Source organism: Prionailurus bengalensis, chromosome B4, assembly GCF_016509475.1.
Source record: "Prionailurus bengalensis isolate Pbe53 chromosome B4, Fcat_Pben_1.1_paternal_pri, whole genome shotgun sequence".
Classification (NCBI taxonomy): Eukaryota; Metazoa; Chordata; class Mammalia; order Carnivora; family Felidae; genus Prionailurus; species Prionailurus bengalensis.
The window spans coordinates 110,357,157-110,381,701 of record NC_057358.1 but is presented as its reverse complement, the minus strand read 5'-3'; the positions used below and the strand labels follow the sequence as shown (position 1 = coordinate 110,381,701).

General features: G+C 39.0%; 2 protein-coding genes across 8 annotated transcripts in view; one reads left to right on the top strand and one right to left on the bottom strand.

Moving 5' to 3' along the window:
- The window catches only part of TMTC3 (transmembrane O-mannosyltransferase targeting cadherins 3), a 60,997-nt gene extending 37,389 nt beyond the window's left edge, over positions 1-23,608 (bottom strand). The window contains exons 1-3 of one of the 2 annotated variants that reach the window (XR_006294435.1): positions 23,433-23,606; positions 13,563-13,779; positions 1,814-2,032 (exon numbers count right to left, since the gene is read on the bottom strand). Coding sequence is in view for 1 of the 2 variants with exons in the window: in XM_043561965.1 (XP_043417900.1) it covers positions 1,814-2,032; positions 13,563-13,751 (408 nt within the window). In the remaining variant the exon portion in view is untranslated. Of the gene's footprint in view, positions 1-1,813; positions 2,033-13,562; positions 13,780-23,432 lie in introns of both variants that reach the window. The other variant, XM_043561965.1, reaches the window with a different exon arrangement.
- Positions 23,609-23,630: 22 nt separating this feature from the next.
- CEP290 (centrosomal protein 290) overlaps positions 23,631-24,545 on the top strand; it is a 91,415-nt gene continuing 90,500 nt past the window's right edge. For all 6 annotated transcript variants that reach the window (XR_006294434.1, XR_006294433.1, XM_043561961.1 and 3 more), the window contains exon 1: positions 23,631-24,024. The gene's annotated coding sequence lies outside the window, so the exon portion shown is untranslated. The remainder of the gene's footprint in view (positions 24,025-24,545) is intronic.

Sequence of the window (24,545 nt, the reverse complement as noted above, 5' to 3'; positions counted from 1 at the left end):
AATATCTAGAGTAGGTCTTAATTAAAAAAAACAAAAAACCTAACATCTTCATATTTTCTTAAAATACAAGTGTTCTTAAAATATAAAAACATCATAAATTCAGTAAGGTCTATCTCAAAATAAACTTATAAACTAAAGACAATGAACTTTAAAAAGCCCTTTTAAATTCTAAAAAATTAAATATAAAACCCTCAAACCTCTTCCTTTAAAGTGTGCCTGAGTGCCTGAATCAGTTAAGCGTTAACTCCTGATTTCAGCTCAGGTCATGATCTCTGCTGTCAGCATAGAGCGTGTGTGGGATTCTCTCTCTCCCTCTCAAAACAAATAAACTTAAAAAAAAGAAAAAAAAGAGGCCAGTATATAAAAAGTTTGGGGGCGCCTAGGGGGCTCAGTCAGTTAAGCATTGACCCCTGATTTCGGCTCAGGTCATGATCTCTGCTGACAGTGCGCAGCCTGCTTAGGATTCTCTCTCTGCCTTTGTCCTACTCATACTCTCTCTCAAAATAAATAAACTTAAAAACAAAGTACTCTTGTGACACCTGGGTGGTTCAGTTGGTTAAGCGTCAACTTTGGCTCAGGTCATGATCTCATGGTCTATGAGTTCAAGCCCCGCATCGGGATCTGTGCTGACAGCTCCAAGCCTGGAGCCTGCTTCGGATGCTGTGTCTCCCTCTCTCTCTGCCCCTCCCTGGCTCATGCTCTGTCTGTCTCAAAAATACACAAACACTTAAAAAATTTTTTTTAAATAAATAAAAAATTAAAAAAAGAAAAAAAAGTACTTTGAATTCACTGTAGAATTTAAAACAACCTATCATTTTTATAAACATATGGAAAAATATCTGTTCAATTAGACATAAAAAGGTTCAAGACAGTGAGAGACACACACACCCCTTCTAATACACACAGACATTCAAACACTTGGAGATTAAACATACACATTTTTGCTTACAACCAAAAGCTCATAACAAAGCAATCGAACAGAGTCCTCTTTGCTCTGTTGTGCGCAGTTTTGGGGTTTCACGGTTTTCAAGAAAAATAAAGTTATACTTTAAGTATGTCTTAGGAGGTACTGGCTGACAGACATATTGGCAACAGCAGAGACAGCTAACAATTTTGAAACACATGGCAAGAGACAACATGAAAGTACTGGGTATCATCATTTGTTAGGATGTGTTTATGTTTTTTTTTTTTTTTAATTTTTTTTTTCAACGTTTATTTATTTTTGGGAGAGAGAGAGACAGAGCATGAACGGGGGAGGGGCAGAGAGAGAGGGAGACACAGAATCAGAAACAGGCTCCAGGCTCTGAGCCATCAACCCAGAGCCCGACGTGGGGCTCGAACTCCCGGACCGCGAGATGGTGACCTGGCTGAAGTCGGACGCTTAACCGACTGCGCCACCCAGGGGCCCCTAGGATGTGTTTATGTTTACATATATTTTGATATATTTTCATCCTTTACTTAAATTTGCCTTACTAAATATTTCCTATCCTTTGAAACACAATGCCAAGTTGACAAATATTTTAAATCTATATTCATAAAACATTAGCAAAACAGACCTGTATTCATTTATATTTTACATTACTAATCTTGAGCAATTATATCTTATACCCTTAAATAATAAATGCTTGTTTCAAAACTTTTAATTTTAAAAATTTTATGTAGCCTAGAAAGTTAAGACTTAACACTAATTAAAAAAATCTTCAAATATTTGATTTAAAGCCACAGTTAAATTTTTGCTTAAAAACATATACCATTATAATCATTATGTAGGCTCTGCTAAAAAAAAAAAAAATTGATTTACACTTTTACTTACTGCTTCTGTGTGTATTGGGTGCACTGCAAAAAGTAAAGAAGCAATGACACTACTCCTGTTGTCCAGAAAAAGTTTGCAGACTTTAAGAAATATCACACTAACCACAGCATGAAAAATCATATTTAGGAGATGATATGACATTGGTTTCAGCTCACTAAACAGATAATTTAAGCGAAATGTCAATACTGTTAAGGGACGGTAAGACTTGTGGCTTCTCTCCTGAAAGGAAAAAAACAATCATCATCATTAAAGTACCATGGTCCTTCAGGGCACACAAACTAATTGCTGTATTTACTGTTGAAACTAGCAATAAAATAATGAAATGAATGCTCCAAGGATAACACAAACATAAAATATAGCTTTATAAGCTGTGTTTTCCTATTTCCTTAGTCCCACAACAAGGCAATTTCCTCTCCTAAATATAATGAAGAATCAACAGCAGAGGAAGAACATTTGACTTTTAACCCTCTTTAACACACAAATTAAAAAAAGAAAAAAATAGGGGCACCTGGGTGGCTCGGTTGAGTGTCCGACTCCTGATTTCAGCTCAGGTCATGATACCAGAGTTGTGGGATCAAGTCCTGCATCAGGCTCTGCACTGAGGGGTGGAGCCTACCTAAGGTTCTCTTTCTCTGCCCCACTCTGTCCCTCCCCCCACTCTTGTGTGCTCTCTAAAAATAAAAATATAAAATAAAATATAAAATAAAATAAAAATATAACAGCACTGATCAAATTAGACCAAAAGATTCCTTCCAAAGCCTATATCCCCATCTATACCAATACCAGCATTTATATAACTGCTGGCTAGCTCTTCAAAAGGAAATATAAGAATTAAATGTTTATCAGCACAGTTTAAACGGTGAACTCTCAAAATGATATTGTCTAGTTGTTTTATGAAAAATACCTTTGTAATGCATACACCTGAATATACTAAGCCAAAAACTCACTAAATACTACACAGAGGATAATACAAAAGCAAAAACTTTCTTAGAGAACAGAAAACTTTGTTATGATAGTCTCTACTGGCAAGAAATCAAATTTTATGTGAAGTTGCTGAATTTCTTTACAAACTGTAAGGTTCACTTAACCAGAAAAGTTTTACTGTAAGACAAAATTAGAGCCGATTTAAGAATAAAACATAGGTCAAAACCACATAAAATATTATCCAAGCTATTTTTAAAAATTTTAGCTCGGGAAGATGGCGGTGTAGGAGGACGCTGGGCTCACCATGTCCTGCTGATCACTTAGATAGATTCCACCTACACCTGCCTAAATAACCCAGAAAACCGCCAGAACACTAGTAGAATGGATTCTCTGGAGCCAAGCGCAGACGAGAGGCCCACGGAAGAGGGTAGGAAGGGCGGCGAGGTGGTGCCTGCTACATGGACTGGCGGGAGGCAGCTGGGGCAGAGGGGCAGCCCGCCGGCCAAACAGAGGCCCCAAGTCTGGCTGGCAAAAGCGGAGGAGCCAGTCGGAGTGTGTTCTGACAGCAAGAGGGACTTGACATCTGGAAGGTTATAAGTTAACAGCTCTGCTTGGAAAGCTGGAAGGCTGGAGGAAAACAGGAAGGAGAGTTGTTGAGCCCCTGAGGCACTCACCAGGGCCATCTCCCTCGCCCACCCCCCAGCCGAAATCCCAAAGGGAACCAGTTCCCTCCAGGCAACTTGCTTGCACTGTGAAACACCCAATGCTGTCCTTCTGCGGATCCATCCCTCCGGCAGCGGCAGCGGGTCTGACTACCTCCCGGTGCCGCAGGGCCCCTCCCATAGCAGATCATCAAAGGATAAGCGAGCTGAGACTGCCCCTCCTGCCCCTGTGCACCTTGCCTACCCACCCCAGCTAATATGCCAGATCCTCAGCACCACAAGCCTTGCAGTGTGCAAGTAGCCCAGACGGACCACGCCACCCCACAGTGAATCCCACCCCTAGGAAAGGGGAAGAGAAGGTACACACCAGTCTGACTGTGGCCCCAGCAGTGGGCTGGGGGCAGACATCAGGTCTGACTGCGGCCCCGCCCACCAACACAAGTTATTCAAGACAGCACAGGGGAAGTGCCCCTCAGTCCCGCACCACTTCAGGGACTATCCAAACTGACGAAATGGAAGAATTCCCCTCAAAAGAACCTCCAGGAAATAACGACTGCTAATGAACTGATCAAAAAGGATTTAAACAATATAACAGAAAGTGAATTTAGATAACAGTCATAAAATTAATCGCTGGGCTTGAAAACAGTATAGAGGACAGCAGAAAATCTCTTGCTACAGAGATCAAGGGACTAAGGAACAGTCACGAGGAGCTAAAAAATGCTATTAATGAACTGCAAAATAAAATGGAGATGACCACGGCTCAGATTGAAGAGGCAGAGGAGAGAATAGATGAACTAGAAGATAAAATTATGGAAAAAGAGGAAGCTGAGAAAAAGAGAGATAAAAAAATCCAGGAGTATGAGGGGAAAATTAGAGAACTAAGTGATGCACTAAAGAGAAATAATCTACGCATAATTGGTATTCCAGAGGAGGAAGAGAGAGGGAAAGGTGCTGAAGGTGTACTTGAAGAAATCATAGCTGAGAACTTCCCTGATCTGGGGAAGGAAAAAGGCACTGAAATCCAAGAGGCACAGAGAACTCCCTTTAGACGTAACTTGAATCGATCTTCTGCACGACACATCATAGTGAAACTGGCAAAATACAAGGATAAAGAGAAAATTCTGAAAGCAGCTAGGGATAAACGTGCTCTAATATATAAAGGGAGACCAGTAAGACTCCTGACAGATCTCTCTACTGAAACTTGGCAGGCCAGAAAGGAATGGCAGGAAATCTTCAATTGATGAACACAAAAAATATGCAGCCGAGAATCCTTTATCCAGCAAGTCTGTCATTTAGAAGAGAAGAAGAGATAAAGGTCTTCCCAAAGAAACAAAAACCGAAGGAATTCGTCACCACTAAACCAGCCTTACAAGAGATCCTAAGGGGGATCCTGTGAGACAAAGTACCAGAGACATCACTACAAGCATGAAACCTACAGACATCACAATGACTCTAAACCCATATCTTTCTATAATAACACTGAACGTAAATGGACTAAATGTGCCAACCAAAAGACATAGGGTATCAGAATGGATAAAAAAACAAGACCCATCTATTTGCTGTCTAAAAGAGACTCATTTTAAACCTGAGGACACCTTCAGATTGAAAGTGAGGGGATGGAGAACTATTAATCATGCTACTGGAAGTCAAAAGAAAGCTGGAGTAGCCATACTTACATCAGACAAACTAGAGTTTATATTAAAGGCTGTAACAAGAGACAAAGGAGAGCATTATATAATAATTACAGGATCTATCCCTCAGGGAGAGCTAACAATTATAAATGTCTATGCACCAAATACGGGAGCCCCCAAATATATAAAACAATTACTCACAAACATAAACAACCTTATTGACAGAATGTGGTAATTGCAGGGGACTTTAAACACTCCACTTACAGAAATGGATAGATCATCTAGACACACGGTCAATAAAGAAACAAGGGCCCTGAATGAGACATTGGATCAGATGGACTTGACAGATATATTCAGAACTCTGCATCCCAAAGCAACAGAATATACTTTCTTCTCGAGTGCACATGGAACGTTCCCCAAGATAGATCACATACTGGGTCACAAAACAGCCCTTCATAAGTATACAAGAATTGAGATCATACCATTCATACTTTCAGACCACAATGCTATGAAGCTTGAAATCAACCACAGGAAAGAGTCTGGAAAACCTCCAAAAGCATGGAGGTTAAAGAACACCCTACTAAAGAATGAATGGGTCAACCAGGCAATTAGAGAAGATATTAAAAAATATATGGAAACGAAAATGAAAATACAACAATCCAAATGCTTTGGGATGCAGCGAAGGCAGTCCTGAGAGGAAAATATATTGCAATCCAGGCCTATCTTAAGAAACAAGAAAAATCCCAGTTACAAAATGTAACAGCACACTTAAGGGAAATAGAAGCAGAACAGCAAAGATACCCCAAACCCAGCAGAAGAAGAGAAATAATAAATATCAGAGCAGAAATACACAATATAGAACCTAAAAAAGCTGTAGAGCAGATCAATGAAACCAAGAGTTGGTTTTTTGAAAAAATAAACAAAATTGATAAACCTCTAGCCAGGCTTCTCAAAAAGAAAAGGGAGATGGCCCAAATAGATAAAATCATGAATGAAAATGGAATTATTAAGACCAATCCCTCAGAGATACAAGCAATTATCAGGGAATACTATGAAAAATTATATGCCAACAACCTGGACAACCTGGAAGAAATGGACAAATTCCTAAACACCCACACTCTTCCAAAAATCAATCAGGAGGAAATAGAAAGCAGCGAAGAAATTCAATCAGTTATCAAAAATCTCCCAACAAATAAGAGTCCAGGACCAGACGGCTTCCTGGGGGAGTTCTACCAACATTTAAAGCAGAGATAATACCTATCCTCAAGCTGTTTCAAGAAATAGAAAGGGAAGGAAAACTTCCAGACTCATTCTATGAAGCTAGTATTACTTTGATTCTTAAACCAGACAGAGACCCAGTAAAAAAAGAGAACTACAGGCCAATATCCCTGATGAATATGGATGCCAAAATTCTCTATAAGATACTAGCAAATCGAATTCAACAACATATAAAAAGAATTATTCACCATGATCAAGTGGGATTCATTCCTGGGATGCAGGGCTGGTTCAACATTCACAAACCAATGTGATACATCACATTAATAAAAGAAAAGATAAGAACCATATGATCCTGTCAATCGATGCAGAAAAGGCATTTGGCAAAATTCAGCAAACTTTCTTAATAAAAACCCTCGAGAAAGTCGGGATAGAAGGAACATACTTAAAGATCATAAAAGCTATTTATGAAAAGCCCACAGCTAACATCATCCTCAATGGGGAAAAACTGAGAGCTTTTTCCCTGAGAGCAGAAACACGACAGGGATGTCCACACTGTTGTTTAAAATAGTGCAGGAAGTTCTAACGTCAACAATCAGACAACAAAAGGAAATCAAAGACATCAAAATTGGCAAAGATGAGGTCAAGCTTTCACTTTTTGCAGATGACATGATATCATACATGGAAAATCCGATAGACTCCAGCAAAAGTCTGCTAGAACTGATACATGAATTTAGCAAAGTTACAGGATACAAAATCAATGTACAGAAATCAGTTGCATTCTTATACACTAACAATGAAGCAACAGAAAGACAAATAAAGAAACTGATCCCATTCACAATTGCACCAAGAAGCATAAAATACCTAGGAATTAATCTAACCAAAGATGTACATAATTTGTATGCTTAAAACTATAGAAAGCTTATGAAGGAAACTGAAGAAGATATAAAGAAATGGAAAAACATTCCGTGCTCATGGATTGGAAGAATAAATATTGCCAAAATGTCAATACTACCCAAAGCTATCTACACATTCAATGCAATCCCAATCAAAATTGCACCAGCATTCTTCTCAAAGCTAGAACAAACAATCCTAAAATTCTTATGGAACCACAAAAGGCCCCGAATAGCCAAAGTAATTTTGAAGAAGACCAAAGGAGGAGGCATCACAATCCCAGACTTTAGCCTCTACTACAAAGCTGTCATCATCAAGACAGCATGGTATTGGCACAAAAACAGACACAAAGACCAATGGAATAGAATAGAAACCCCAGAACTAGACCCACAAACCTATGGCCAACTCATCTTTCACAAAGCAGGAAAGAACATCCAATGGAAAAAAGACAGTCTCTTTAACAAATTGTGCTGGGAGAACTGGACAGCAACATACAGAAGGATGAAACTAGACCACTTTCTCACACCATTCACAAAAATAAACTCAAAATAGATAAAGGACCTGAATGTGAGACAGGAAACCATCAAAACCCTAGAGGAGAAAGCAGGAAAAGACCTCTCCGATCTCAGTCGTAGCAATTTCTTACTTGACACATCTCCAAAGGCAAGGGAATTAAAAGCAAAAATGAACTACTGGGACCTCATGAAGATAAAAAGCTTCTGCACAGCAAAGGAAACAACCAACAAAACTAAAAGGCAACCAACGGAATGGGAAAAGATATTTGCAAATGACATATCGGACAAAGGGCTAGTATCCAAAATCTATAAAGAGCTCACCAAACTCCACACCCGAAAAACAAATAACCCAGTGAAGAAATGGGCAGAAAACATGAATAGACACTTCTCTAAAGAAGACATCCAGATGGCCAACAGGCACATGAAAAGATGCTCAACGTCGCTCTTCATCAGGGAAATACAAATCAAAACCACACTCAGATATCACCTCACGGCAGTCAGAGTGGCCAAAATGAACAAATCAGGAGACTATAGATGCTGGAGAGGATGTGGAGAAACGGGAACCCTCTTGCACTGTTGGTGGGAATGCAAATTGGTGCAGCCACTCTGGAAAACAATGTGGAGGTTCCTCAAAAAATTAAAAATAGACCTACCCTATGACCCAGCAGTAGCACTGCTAGAAATTTACCCAAGGGATACAGGAGTACTGATGCATAGGGGCACTTGTACCCCAGTGTTTATAGCAGCACTCTCAACAATAGCCAAATTATGGAAAGAGCCTAAATGTCCATCAACTGATGAATGGATAAAGGAGTTGTGGTTTATATACACAATGGATTACTACATGGCAATGAGAAAGAATGAACTATGGCCCTTTGTAGCAACGTGGATGGAACTGGAGAGTGTGATGCTAAGTGAAATAAGCCATACCGAGAAAGACAGATACCATATGTTTTCACTCTTATGTGGATCCTGAGAAACTTAACAGAAACCCATGGGGGAGGGGAAGGGAAAAAAAAAAAGTGGTTAGAGTGGGAGAGAGCCAAAGCATAAGAGACTCCTAAAATCTGAGAACAAACTGAGGGTTGATGGGGGGTGGGAGGGAGGGGGGGTGGGAGGGAGGGGAGGGTGGGAATTGGTTATTGAGGAGGGCACCTTTTGGGATGAGCACTGGGTGTTGTACGCAAACCAATTTGACAATAAATTTCATATATAAATAAATAAATAAATAAATAAATAAATAAATAAATAAATAAAAATTTTATGTAAGGGTATTCAAATTCAGCTTCTTTGCTCTCTTACCTCTTACCATATCTTGCTGGGACCCTGGTATTATACTTGTAAGCTTTTCATCCCTACCAGGGAATGTTAGGAACCACAAGGAACAAATATTTCTCTTTTGAAAATAGGAACATTTTAGTATCTCTATACTGACTACACACACCATGAGTGTTGTCTACTTAGAATGTTCTTTGCTGCTTAATTTCTGTACATCATTGGCTTTAGCTCAGGGAGACAAAATTATTTTTAAGGCACTATACTGAACTGACATGATTTGTATCCAAAAGCAAAAAAAAGGTTCTAGAAACCTTTTGAGAGCCTAAAATGTTACCATAGTTCCAATGGGACATATTTGCCAGCTGAATGGATGAAGTCTGAAAATGCAGGGGGAATAGGTTATTTTTAATTGCAATATACATGATTTTTTTTGTTAGGTCTATTAGAGAGCCATAGGTAATGGCCAATTAAAAAATTAATTATTAACATAACTAATTATAGTAAATCTTGGATTGTAAAAGTAACTCGTTCTGTAAGTGTTCCACAAAACAAGGAAATATTTCTAATAAATTTTAACTTGATAAATGAGTAATGTCTTACAATAGTAGTATGTGAAACAAAGTCACATGATCACAACTGAGCCAATGGCTCTCTCTCTCTCTCTCTCTCTCTCTGTCTCTGTCTCTCTGGCTGTGGAATTGTGGGTGACCATCTCCCATGGTCACATGCTTGATCTCAGGCTGTGGCAGAAATCGGTGGTTTCAGAACTCTGGAGGGTGCCCACAACTGGCACTAGTGTCTTGTTTGTCACTTCAAACCACCTATGTACGTACTTCACTTTTCCACACAAGAGTAAGCTAAGGAATGCTTTGTTTCATTTTAGGTCAGACTGCCTTCAGATATAGACTCTTTCCTCTGCTGTCTTACTGTCAGTTTCATTAAATATGACAAGAATTTATTAATACTGTATTGTAGTATCTCTGAAAGCGTATATGACGGCCCCCATGCAGAAAAAGGTTGAAAAGAAAGGCAGTGAGAAGGAGATGATCATGGTGGATGTTAAGAAGGAAATCATTGAGCAGTACAAACAAGGCATGCAAGTGGCCGAAATTGCAAGATTTAATGGGAAGTCTACATCTGCATCTCATCTGGAGAGGAGAAAAAGGTAGAGGAATCCCTCACTTCAAATGAGATTAGGGAGATGGGTAAAATGTGGAAACGGTGCAAAATTTTATAGAAATGCACCACCCAAATAAGGCTGTGGCAGTGTGAGTGATGAATCTATTTAATGGCAATGCAATGTCACATTTCCACGAAATCCTCAAAAGGAGGCAAAAGCAAGTGCCAGTGGATAGGTTCTTTGTTTAAGTTGCATAAAAAGAGAAAGATTCCATGGAGTCTATAGATAGCAGTGATTCCGTTAGTGATGGTGAAAGTTGTCCTACACAATAACCCTCTTCTCTCTTGTCTCCCTCACACCAGCCACTAAAGTTTTCAAAGGTAAGTGCAGATTAATTTTTCTTTATATTTTGTATTTTCTTAATTTTATATTATATTGCAGTGTGGTAATGGAATAAGCTTAGGAATTCCCTGAGCCTGCACTGATGGGTTAACAAGACATAAAGAATTAAAAAGCCATAGGATACTCACACCCAAATTTGGGTAAACAAGATTAGGTAAATAAGTATAGAGAGGGTGGGCCAATGCCCCAATACAAAAGTATATGAGGTAAATAAGATTAGGTATTCAGGGAAGATACCACCCGCCCCCCCCCAACCCCCCCCAACTCCCCAACTTACTATTATAGCAGAAAACTGCTTTTGCAGAAGGACCAAATTAGGTAAACAGGTAAATAGGGCTATAGACCACTACAGGGCAAAGCTGCCCAGAGCAGAGCTAGTTAACAAAAGAAAGGTTCCTAGTTGACTCTGAGGTTACATGTTCCACCTTTCTTGTCCCCAGACAAGTTTAGGTAAACAGGTGGTGCCTGCGGTCTGCTGTAAACAACCTTCCTCTGGGCACCAGGATTTTTTGTTTTGTATTAACCCAAACCCCTAACCCCGCATATCTTCAAATCCCCTTTCCCATGAGTCCATGAGTTAATGTTTACAGTTTCATTGTCTCTTTCTGCACGTTCATCACCATGTTTGTAAGCCTTCTGATCCTAATAAGAAAGGAGCAAGGACCCTTAATCAGGGGCTCTTGTCTTCTCCTGGACATTAGCCATCTTTCGCATTTTAATCCTGCATCCCGCTTTCTTGCTAGACAAGAAAGAACTCTAGGCCCAGAGTCTATGACTTTACAGTATTGTGATCATTTTTAGATGAATATTTTTGGGTTCTGGAACAAATCATCTGAGTTTCCATTATTTCTTATGGGGAAATTTGCTTTGACATGTAAGTGCTTTGGATTACAAGCATGTTTCCGGAACAAATTATGCTCACAAACCAGCATTTTCTGTATTTACACAATTCATTAGTAATCTGAGACTCTGCTATGACAAATAATCATTAGCATAACAGATAACAGGTTTACTCTGTGAAAGTACAGTAAAATAGTTATATTACAAAATAATATAGATCATTAAATTCAGGTGTATTAAAAGAAAATTTAATTACTCATATTATTAGGTGGCAATAGAAACATAGGCATGAATATAATGAGTGAATTGGCTGACAGTTCCCTGCTAATGTGAATCTCCATATAGCGGGGGCAATATCTAGTGCAATGGAATTATTTGCAAACGTTACCTTAAGATAGATATATTGTAGGCCAAATGCCAGAAGAGAGTGGCTCATTACAGCTCAGTGGTTCTCAACCATGGCTGCACCAGAGAATCACTTGGATAACTTAAGAAACACCCAATCCTCTACCCCCCCTAAATCCTACAATAAAAAAGCGAACACACACAAAAAGAACAGGACAAAAATATTGATGGTTACATCCCATTCTGAGCTAACTGTAACTAAAAAGTTTGAGTAGAGCCTTGGTAACATTTTAAGTGCCCCAGGCAACTGTAATACGCAGCCAGATTTATAATACACCGAACCATTCAAAAACAGAGTATTACTATCTAAAGAATGGGTTTATAAAAGAGATGATCTAAACACTGAGAAGCCAAAAGGAGTCTAAAGATCCCTAATGTGCCAGTATTCATACAGTTCAGGAGAATGTTCTAAGCCCAAAATGTGTCTTTAAGCTCTATACTGGCACAAAAATCCTTATAAAGGTTTGGTGATCTGCAAACAGGCTTCTAGCCTATCAGTACTTATGGACATCAACCATTAGATCTTTGTGCTAATTCCAGGCTTGTCAAGAAAACATATAATACCTAAATACTATTCAGAACAATTTTTCCCTAGTGGCATGTTTCCCAACAGGAAAAGATGCCCATCTGAAAACAGGAGGAAGCAACAATCTCCACCATATATTGTTATTCTAATTTGTTCATTCATTTTGTCTGAGTCTATTATTATGAGTATTTTCTTAGTGTGCCCACTTATAGGTGCTTTGAACAAAATCAAATATTGTATTTGTAAAGCTGAGGAAATCATATTGACACGAAGGTATAACTTTCATGAGACCTTTAATCTAGCCAGCTAACCTTTCAGTTTAAAATCTCAATGCCATGATTAAAATCACAACAGATACTAGCTTAAGTTGTAGGAATGGGTTCTAAGGGTCTCTGGGGATAAAAGGTAGGGGTAGAAGGAAATAAACTGACTAGAAAATAATGTATCTTATTATAGAACCATATTTTTTCCTCATTATCAAATATGTATTTTTTCTAAAGGCTAGAATTAGGTGAGAACAGGAAGGTTTAAGAAAATAAAGTCTGCTTTTTAACAAGAAAAAATACTTATGTGCTGTGACTAAAGGAATGACAGACTTCACCCCCACCCTTGAGAAACTTCCATATTTATTTTTTTTTTTTTAATTTTTTTTAACGTTTATTTATTTTTGAGAGAGAGAGAGACAGAGCATAAACGGGGGAGGGTCAGAGAGAGGGAGACACAGAATCTGAAACAGGCTCCAGGCTCTGAGCTGTCAGCACAGAGCCCGATGCGGGGCTCGAACTCACGAGCCATGAGATCATGACCCGAGCTGAAGTCGGACGCTTAACCGACTGAGCCACCCAGGCGCCCCCGAGAAACTTCCATATTTAAAGCCTGCTTGGGATTCTCTCTCTCTGCCCTTCCTAAACTCATGATCACGTGAGTGCTCACATGCACTATCACTCTCAAAAAAAAAGTCTAATCTATTTATACTGAAGTCACATATTTTCAGATGGTTAAATATATCCAAAGTGGTCATTTCTTTGGCCTGAATCATGGAAAAAGAGAAAATTAGCAAGAAATAGATTTGTTTACACTTACTCATATACTAATGTTTGGTTTTCACACACATATATTATTTTTAAAAAGATTAAACCAAGGTATACAACTAAGGAAAGAACCATGTACTGCTTTAAAGACGATAACCACATCTTCAACTTCCTATCTAACATACAAATTTTTGGGAAACAAATTCATAAATGCTATGATGTCAATGTTGATAAAGAATTATGAGTAATAAACTACTAGAATTATTTAAAATCTGAGATACATATAAGCAATAAATAACTACTTACCTCAGACATAGGGGTTCCCCAGAAGTCATTCTGAAATAAAGTTTTTAAAGGTGTAGATGGATGCAGGTCTTTATTATCCAGTATTGCTGAAACATCATCAAAAACAAAACCACAAAAGAGGCTGTTCCAATAGCAGGCAGTAACCACACCTACTATTAAGGTTACTTCTTTGAGGTTAATATCAGCCATCTTTTCCACAAGCACTTGTGGATAAAATCTAGGAGGGAAAAATCATGAAAATAAAATAAGCATCATTTTTTTCAAATAAGTAAAATTTTAGTAGAAGGGTAAGTAAAATAGCGAATGCTAATTCTCCTTGAGAGTATTTCAAAGCTCAGCTCAAATATCATCCACCTCTAAAAAGCATTAGCTGCCCACTCTCTTCAAATTTCTAACTTAAAATTAATTGCTGCTTCATGAATTTCATACCTCTACTACAATCACACCACTTAATCTCTGGATTTATATCTCTAGCTAACTAGATAGTGAATTCCTTATAAGTCGTCACAGGTCAGATTACTCAGGGAAACAGATATACATACAAAAAACTTAAAAAAAAACTAGTATGGTGTACTCAAGGAGTAGTAAATAAATCTTAGTGGGAAGGACAGTAAATTTTTGTGGGAAAACAAATATTTGAAAAAACATTGAACATGGATTTTCTGAAATGTATCTTGAAACTTCTATTTTAGTACTTAATATACTAGAAGATCAACTATTACCTAAATCAGGTGTCCAAACTTGCAGCCCACAGCCTTGGTTTGGTTAAAACCTTTTAAACATATCTGTCTTAAATGTCTCTATAGGAATTCTAAGCCTAAGCTAGCTGTATACTAGCCATTTAAGTATCGTCTCGTCTTTAACCCTGACTTGTTTGATTGATTTATGTTATCTGGCCCATATAAGCTTAAAACCCAGTTCTAAATAGTGTTTCTTTTTCTTTTTACCACAAATGGTTTTAATATAGGGAATGGGCTTCACACATGAAAATTCATAATTAAGTCATTGTTTTAGAGAGGATTCAGTGAGGGGTACCTGGGTGGCTCAGTGGGTTAAGCATCCAGCTCTTGATTTCAGCTCAAGTCACGTATCTCAGGGATGCAAAGGATGGAGCCCCGTGTTTGGCTCTGCACTGACAGCACAGAGCTTGCTTGCAATTCTCTCCCACCCCCTCTCACCCCTCTGCCCCTTCTCATTGGTGCTCTCTCAAAATAATTTTTTTTTTTTTAAATAAAGGATTCAGTGAGAAAATGGTTTAGAGTAAAAGGCACTATAATAACTGGATGATACTGAAGAATCAGCCCTATAATTAAAATAAGGGTACTCTTGAAAAACAAGCTGATGATATACTTTTTTAGCTTGAGTAGTATCATTTGTATCATTTTAGGCTCATCACTTGTGGAAGATAGAACTATGCCCCTCTCCCAAACTGTGCACATCCAAATCCCCTGATCCTGTGAATATGTTACCTTACATGGCAAAAGAGACTTTACAAGTTGTGATTACATGGAGGGTTTTGAGATGAAGAGATTATATCCTTAATTATCTGGTGGGCCAATTCAATGACATGAAACCTTACAAAAGGCAGGCAGAAGAGTCAGAAAAGCAGAGATGAGAGTGATGTGACAGCAGGCTAGGGCCATAAGGCAAGGAATGATGGCAGCCTCTAGAAGGTGGAAAGGCAAAAAAACCACTTTCTTCATTAGATTCTAAAGGGACCACAGCCCTATTGACATTTCAATTTTAGTCTAGTGAAACCCATTTTGCATGTCCATAGTTATAAAATAAATTTGTTGGGGCGCCTGTGTGGCTCAGTCCATTATGCGTCTGACTTCAGCTTAGGTCATAATCTCCCGGTTTATGAGTTTGAGCCCTGCATCGTACTCCGTGCTGACTGCTTGCAGCCTGCTTGGGATTCAGTGTCTCCCACTGACGCTCCCCTGCTCATGCTCTCTCTTCTCAAGAATAAATAAACAGTAAAAAAATAAATAAATAGAATTTTTGTTACTTTAAGCCAGCATGATTGTGATAATTTGTTATAGCAGCAAGAAGAAACAATACATCACTCACAGAGCCAAAAGATCTAAGGCCTGATATACATCTGGCCTAGATGTAGAGAGGAAGAATACAGTAGGGAGGGCAGAGATTTAAAATCAGACGTAAGTTTATATAAAGATACACACACAAGCCTATTAAAGTGCCTTTAGAATTGGATAGGAAAACCTTAGAATATATTACACTTAAAGAAATGCAAAATCCAATGCTACCAATCACCAAAGGAAATTAGCTGTACCTTTTGAAGGATAGTTTTAACTAAAAGAAAAATTATCTAAGGGTTTATCTTGAGTCCACAAGTGATTTATCATCTCTAAAGAGTAAGACCTTATACCTTATTATCATAGAAAAAGCTGATAGCACTTGTTTAAAGATTGGAGACTGACCAGGCATTATTTGCCTCACTCATTCTCAACTACACACTAAAATGACAAAGTATTAAAAGAGAAAAGAGGGGCGCCTGGGTGGCGCAGTCGGTTAAGCATCCGACTTCAGCCAGGTCACGATCTCGCGGTCCGAGAGTTCGAGCCCCGAGTCAGGCTCTGGGCTGATGGCTCAGAGCCTGGAGTCTGTTTCCGATTCTGTGCCTCCCTCTCTCTCTGCCCCTCCCCCGTTCATGCTCTGTCTCTCTCTGTCCCAAAAATAAATAAACGTTGAAAAAAAAATTTTTTTAAAGAGAAAAGAAAGGGCGGTATAAATTCCCAAGGATAAACACCACTGGAGAGGCAATCATACCAAGTTTTGGAAGCTGGAAAAACAAAATTTATCAAGTGACCTAACAGAGCTCAGGAAAGTGAATCTAAAGCTTAAGGTGGAAAACTTAAAAAGTTTTTTGCATCCCTGCCAGCATCAATCTCAAAACTGGTGACAAGATCTCAAGAAATAGGTTGGAACATATGGATTTGTTAGAATTTAGACCCCTTTCCCATTGGGTACAGGCAAGTGACCTCTTCTATAGCAGGGGAGAAGATCAGAGACTTCCTCTCTGAAATAGGTGAAATACAAGGTGTCTGACACAGAAGACACAAGTCAGAAGGCAGAGAACTGAAAATGAGGGTTAACCAGAAGTCTGTCTATATACATTTTGAGACACTCCAGCTCTTTTTTTACAAACTGGTATAGAATCTTATAAAATATTACAACTCTGGAAACAAACAAAAAGGACTCTAAAAGCTTCCACAAAGAAAACAGTTTCCATACCAAAGATTATGAATCCAAACAAATCTTTTTTTTTTTCTTTCACTAATACTGGAAGCTAGATGCAGAAGAAAAAGGGAGTAATGCTTCAAGTTTCTGAGGGATAATAATTTCCAACCTAAAATTCTATGTTAATAAACACAAATTACCCAACTAAGAAACTAGAATAAAAATATTTTAAGACATTCAAGGTCTTAAAAACATTACCTCTGTCTCCTCTTTTCAGGAAACTAATAGAAGATGTATACCAGTAAAATTAGGGAGTATACTAAGAAACAGAGAGAGGGAAATCAGGAGACAGGGGATCCAATGCAAGATAGCAACAAAAGAAATACCCAGAAGAAAACAAAAACTAAACAAAACAAAGCAAAAAAAGAAATACCCAGAATGACAACCATGCAAGCAAGTCAACTAACCACTTCATACTAGAATAGGTCAGAAGGTTCTTGAACAACACTCCCAAGAAGATATAAACAGAGCACCTAATGGGTGAGAACCATGTTACTCTTACAGTGTGTGTGTGTGTAATTGAAATTTAGGAAAACAAAACAACTCAGAACATCCACCATGGGATAGATGAAAATCAGGTCTTGTGTATCGGTCAGAAACCTCTCTCCCATAAATAATGTCAGGTCCCTGACCTGGTGACACTTGGAGTTCTTACCCCAAACTTCTGTTAAACTATTTGGCTAAACATTCTCACCACAGGAAAAATTAAAATAAATAGAGGAAATAGGAGTAAATTAAACCCGTGGTTTTACTACTTCACAGTTATATTTGGGAATTAACATGTATTTGATTATTAGAGTACTTATAATGTTCAGAATAATCTTATACACTGTAGACTCTTGATATATTAGCTTCAAAAATAATTTAAAATGCAATTTTAGGGCGCCTGGGTGGCGCAGTCGGTTAAGCGTCCAAGTTCAGCCAGGTCACGATCTCGCGGTCCGTGAGTTCGAGCCCCGCGTCAGGCTCTGGGCTGATGGCTCGGAGCCTGGAGCCTGTTTCCGATTCTGTGTCTCCCTCTCTCTCTGCCCCTCCCCCGTTCATGCTCTGTCTCCCTCTGTCCCAAAAATAAATAAAAAAACGTTGAAAAAAAAATTTAAAAAAAAATGCAATTTTATATGACACAATGATATGTAAAATATACATAATATTAAATTATTGGCCATGCAGTTTGTGGATTTAGGCTTTTTAGCTGAAAAGTATACTAATTTAGCCAAGTTTGCAAATATATTGGAATTTTTGTAAAGACTTGGGAGTTGCTATAGTTTTAAGTTTAATTTATTAGGTGTATACAAATTGTTTTAAGTATTGAGAAAATTTTGCTTTTTAAGTCAGGTGTCTTGAGTCCTTGAATAAAAATTAGGCTCAGTTGGTTAAGCATCCGACTTTGGCTCAGGTCATGATCTCACGGGTTCCTGAGTTTGAGCCTCCTATCCGGCTCTCTGCTCTCAGCACAGAGCCTGCTTCAAATTCTGTCTCCCCCTCTCTCTCTGCCCCTCCCATGCTCATGCTCTCTCTCAAAAATAAACATTAAAAAAATAATAAAAATATATTAAAATTATAAATGCAATTTTAAATTAAGGCAATTTAACCAAGTTTTAAATGTAGCTTATGCATTTAGTCCTTTCAATTTGAGTTATATAAAAAAGGGGGTGGGGGGGCGTGTAAGTTTACAAACATAATAAGACTTTTAGGTTGAATTTAAAGGTTTACAAAACATAAGGTTATAAAATGTTACTTTAAAAAACTTGGACAGTTCCCAGGATTTCTAAATATAGTTAGGTAATTAAGAGTTATACAATCACATTAAGTTGCAAACAGTTCCATTCAGTAATTGACGCCAACATAATAATCAAAACCCTCAACTTGATTTAACTTTAGGGATTGTCTTCTGCTCAAAGCTCAAGCTCACTGCAAATGAGAAGCCTTGTGACATGGAGAGGGGGTTCAATGCTTCTCTTTCTTTACCTAGAGATGATAGTACCTTACATGCTTGTTAAACATAAAGAAAGGAAAGCAAAAATGCTTACTTGACCATTATATCAAAGATGAGATTCTCATAGGTGTTTGTTACCATGTACCCCTTTTGCTAAAAATCCAGTAGTACAACTGTGGAAAAAATAAACCTACAGGAAAATTTTATATGAATTTGTGACTAACCTGGAAAGCAGAGTTCTCTCAGTTCAATAATTTCATGATCTTCTTCAATAAGAATAATCTATATTTTATGACTATTTTAAAGTGTATAAAACTTTGGCCTGCAAAGTTTATGAAGTATTTACTCTGACTCTTCCTAATCTTTCCAGTCTCATGTCAAGAGACAAGTGTCAGCTTGCTGCACACTGAGTCTTCTCTACTAGAACAGACAAAATGAAATATTTTATACACAGTGGATACTAAAGTTCTCATGGTTATGCTTTATTATAGATGCTGGAAAATAACCTACCATTCATTTTCTTGATAAAGCAGCAAAAAAGGGAATGGAAGTAACATCTGAACAAAATAAGTTGACTGATAGAGGGAACAGAGGTAGCAATTACAAAAGGGAAAGTCTTTTTTGTGAAATGATTTTGATTAAATAAAACTGCTCATAAAACCAGAGAGAAGACAGAAGGCAGGTCCAGGCAAGTGTTCCTGTAGCAAGGACATTTATAAAATTATCACATCTCTTGGTATCACTCTTCTCTTGGTAAAAACTGACTGATGCAGAAAATATGATAAAAAAAAAAAAATAACAGTTTTAGTGATTTTCCTCAAAATTAGAGTGACTGAAGTAGAACTTGAGTTAAATTTGATTCACAGCTACGTACATACTATAATGCATAAAGACCTAGACCATAGCAAACTTGTTTCCTGTTGTATCGCCCTTGTCTAGCTGTTGGGGAAAGTCATTGAAAAGATGTGACTGACAGGGGGGCCTGAGTGGGCCAGTTGGTTAAACCTCCGATTTTTGATTTTGGCTCAGGTCACGTTTGTGGGATTGAGCCCCGCATAGGGCTCTGTGCTGACAGCACAGAGTCAGCTCAGGATTCTCTTTTTCTCCCCCTCTGCCTTTTCCCCACCTGCACGCCAAAATAAACTTAAACAAAAACAAAAAGCAAATGTGACTGCCAGCTGATCTATAAATTGGGCCCAAGTGATCTGTCCCCTCCAGTTGGAATGTGGGTTGTTTGCTTTTCATGCAAGCTTTGCTATCCCAAAGGCTACTGCAAGGACATAGCCTTGAGATAATGATATGGTGTTGAGAACACCTGCACAATATACTTGACTGAACCCAGTTAAGGCCTCTCTATATAAGCTTTTCAGATTGGGTGGGTGCAGGGGTTCATTAGTCTTTCCACTATGCAAGACAAGCCTCGTAGGTAAGTACCCTTTACTTAGTGAAGCTGCCACCTACCAACCTGGAATGGCCTTCCCCTTTGTCTCTCTGCCCTCCATGTTCAGAAGCCAGTTTCGGATTACACCTGGAAAGCTCCTAAGGAGGTTATAAGTCAATGCTAGGACAGTGTACAAGCTCAAAAATATTGTTAGAGTAAAAAAAAAAAAATGAAATTTAAGTAAGATTTTGCATTTTGTCAGGACTGTAATTGAGATCTGGGTAACAGTCTTAGATTCATTAACTATTAGGAAATTACTTAGCTTCTCTGAATTTATTTTCACTTCTGAAAAGTGAAAATAAAATTTACCATTAGACCAGGTACCTTGAGATGCTGGCAATATAAATGTGAACAAGAGGATGAGGGGAACTAAGGGTAGTAAAGATGAAAACAGACAAACGAAACTAGTAAATGAATATACAGAATAGTGATAATGAATGAGAAACAAGAAAAAAAAACAAGGTGCTACAGAAAAATCAGATTCCACGAAAATAAATATGCAGTTTTAAGCACATGATTAGATCTCATCTCTTCCCTTCCTTGCTAAATTATGAATTAAAAACTGAACATGAAAAACGTAATTCAAATTCTTGAGTAAACAAAGTTACATCATTAGAATGTGATATTTACTTCAGACAGCAAGACTGAAGAAGAAGCACTCCACAGATACTGGTTCCAGCATGCCTGAGGAGGTAGTATGGCAGTCAAGAGAATGTCCTCCAGCCAGAAAGATCCATGCCCAATATCACACTATTTAAACACAGTACTTAACTTCTCCAAGCTTAAGTTTTTTAACTTAGTTGGAAAATGAGGACAATATAGGCACCTACTCCACTGGACTGTGACGAAGAGTAAGTGAGATAGTGTGACAAAGTTATAGTATTGGCATTTGTATAGTTATGGCATTTGCATAAAATATACAGATTAATGGAACAAGACAGCCCAGAAATGAACAAAGGACCAAAAATACATAACGAAGAAAGTAGAGTCTAATAACTGGTGTTGGGAAAACTGGAGAGCCACATGTGAAAGAATTAAAGTGCATAATCTTACAGTACTCACAAAAATCAATACAAAATGGATTAAAGACTTGAATGTAAGACCCGAAACCATAAAACTCCTAGAAGTAAACATAAAGGTAAGCTCCTCGACACTGACCTTGACAATGATTTTTTTTTTTTTGGATTTGAAACCAAAAGCAAAAAGGAAAAATAAACAAATGGGACTACATTAAACTAAAAAGCTTCCGCACACCAAACTATTAACAAAATGAAAAGGCAACTTATGGAATGGGAGAAAATACCTGCAAATCATACATCTGATAAAGGATTAGTATCTGAAATATGTAAGGAACTTAAACAGCTCAACAGCAAAAAAACCAAAAGAATCTGATTTAAAAACAGGCATAGGCACCTGGGTGGCTCAGTCAGTTAAGAGTCCAACTCTTGATTTCGGCCCAGGTCTTGACCTCACAGGTTCGTGAGTTTGAGCCCAGAGTTCCTTTTTTTTTTTTTTTTTTTTTTTTTGGTCAGGGCAGAGCCTGCTTGGGATTCTCTGTCTTCTTCTCTTTGCCCCTCTCCCATTCTTTCTATCAAAAATAAACATTTAAACAAACAAAAAAACAAAAGAACTTCTTCCAAAGACTTACAAATGGTCAACAGGTACATGAAAAGGTGCTCAGTATCACTACAGCAGGGAAATGCAAATCAAAACCCTGAGACACCACCGCACACCTGTCAGTTTACTGTCATCATAAAGACAAAAGATAACAACTGTGGTCAAGGATGTGGGGAAGAGAGAACCCTCGCACACTGCTGCTGGGAATGTAAACTAGTGCAGCCTCTACGGAAAACAGCCAGGAGGTCACTCAAGATTTAAAACAGAACTACCATATTATCAAGCAATTACACTTCTGAATATACATCCGAAGCAAATGAAACCACTCTCTGGATGAGATATCCATTGCAGATACCCCCCATATCCATTGCAGAATTATTTACAATAGCCAAGACATGGAAATACCTTAAGTGACCACTGGCAGATGAATCAAGAAAATGTGGTATATACATACAATGGAACATTATTCAGCCACGAAAAGAATGAAATCTTGCAATTTGGGACAACATGGATGGACCCTGGGAGCATTATGCTAAGTGAAATAAGTCAGACGGAAAAAGACAAATACCATATGAGCTAACATGTCCAATCTAAAAAAAAAAAAAAGAAAAAAAAAAAAAAAACCAAACCGAAACAACCAAAAAACAAAAACGAACTCATTGAAACAAAGAACAGACTAGTCAAAAGGTAAAACTTAGAGTTACAAGGTACGCAGGTTCTGGGGATGTAATGTAAGCATGTGAAAAAGATAATGAATAGTATGTGGCATATAATCTCAGTAAAGGATACAACAAAATCATCATTCCTACATTTTAAAGACATTCATCAGATTTGTATCTTACGAAATCGGTATGTTTTTATTTTTTACTGAGCTATTTGTTTTACCCAAACACGTGGTTTGGAAAAAAATCTGTATATTTTCAGAAGGAAAATATATCAATTACAATTAAGAAAAAGTCCTAAAAAGAAGATAATTGTAAGAGGCAATGGTCCAAACAGTTGAAAATGTCATTTCAAGTTTAAGGCTTTTTGAGAAAGTTACCTACTAGTATATTATATTTCAGAATGGCTGAGCGCAGCAGGATGGGGAAACTTTGTGCAAAAGAACTGTAAACACCTGAGAACACTTTCACATAAGGGCATCTTCGGTAACCAAGCAAGTGACAGTTTCCGGGTTGGTGAGCACTGAGGCCCTTCTCTCTCCACCCCAGCAGTAGCCTGGACAAATTCTAAACTCCCCTCTCTGGAGCCTCCACTCTATGCCAGTACCTCAACCTTCAGATCCTCCGATCCACGAAGGCTACGGTGCTACAGGTAAGGCGGACAGAAAAGAATGTGTCCTTTTCTCGATTCTTTACTCACCCCGAAATCACGATCTTGGCGGCGCGGCCCCCACTCCACTGTACTGAATGGATTCTGAGAGCAAAGAAAACTAAAACTTTTTTTTCTTACAGAGGGTACCACCCGGGGAACGTTTGCAAACCCCTAAGGAGAAGGGTGCTTCCCACCTCTTCAGACCTGGACCGAGTCCCTCCGCCCCAAAGCACGAGCTTCGTTAAGCCGGGACCGCTCCCCTCAACTCCTCCCCCGCCGCTGACCCGTAGCCCGACCTCACCTGGGAGCAGTTCCACCAGGGGATGGCTTAGGGAAATCTCAGGAAAAGCGGCCCAGCGAGTGACGCCACCGAAGGCACAGTCATGGTCTATCTAATTCTGGTCACCGGCGCACACGCGCCTCAGCCACTGCGCCTCCCGCCTCCGGGTCGTTCCCCCACCACCCCACCACCGTCGCAGCCTCCCGCATTGCACGCCGGGAACGGCCTACCTCCACATCTCAGAAACTTCATTTCCCAGCATGCATAAACTTTGCATGCAGAACTGCACTCTGGGATTTGGAGTCCTCATCCCTCACCTTCTCCCAGTCTTTAACAGAGAGTACAAGGGACCTTGCAGGAGAATCTAAACGCAAAGCATCACCCAAGGTCGTGAAATGTAGGCTCCCCTCGCATCCGGGGCCTTGTTCCGTCTTTAGCTGGGTGGGGAATGGTGTCGCCTAGCAGCCGCTGCCGCTCTTGATTGCACTGGACCAGTTGGCGGGATCCAGAGACCGGGTGGAAGCGCGCTGTGGAGCGGTCGGGCGTAGCGGCGGGACCAAGCTTGGTCCGGGCGACAGATGAGGGGACGCTGCTGGTTGCCATCCTTGGTTAGGTGGGTGGATTTTGGTGAGACGGAGCAGCCAGTTTGTTTCCAAGCAGGTTCTTTAAGCCTCAGGGCCCGTATGTAACAGCCTAGCTTCCCTGCTCCCTAGTCTTTGCTTGGCAACCCATTTGTCTTCTAGCTTCGGCCCTGGTTTCCTCGGCCTACCTGCGCCCATTTCAGCCGTTTCCGCACCCTTTTTACCCCCAATTCCTGCTTCTCCGAATCAGGATTCATTTTCAGCCTTCCAGGCAGCCCCGCGCTTGGCACCATTAGATATTCGAGCGCCTCTAGTGGTAAGGGGGGGCGTAGAAGAGGAGACGCAGAACCTTAGTTCTGATCTAGATGAGTCTTAGGAAGAGAGCTTGTTGTTTATTCAGCTGGTGCAGCATCTGCTGGTTTGTGCCAGCTGTAATTTTGATCAAGGCTATATGTATCTGTACATATGTATATCTGTCATACAATTAAGGAGCCATTGCTCTTTGCTAACATCTTAGAGTTATAATGAGTAATGAGTTATAAACAGTAATGTT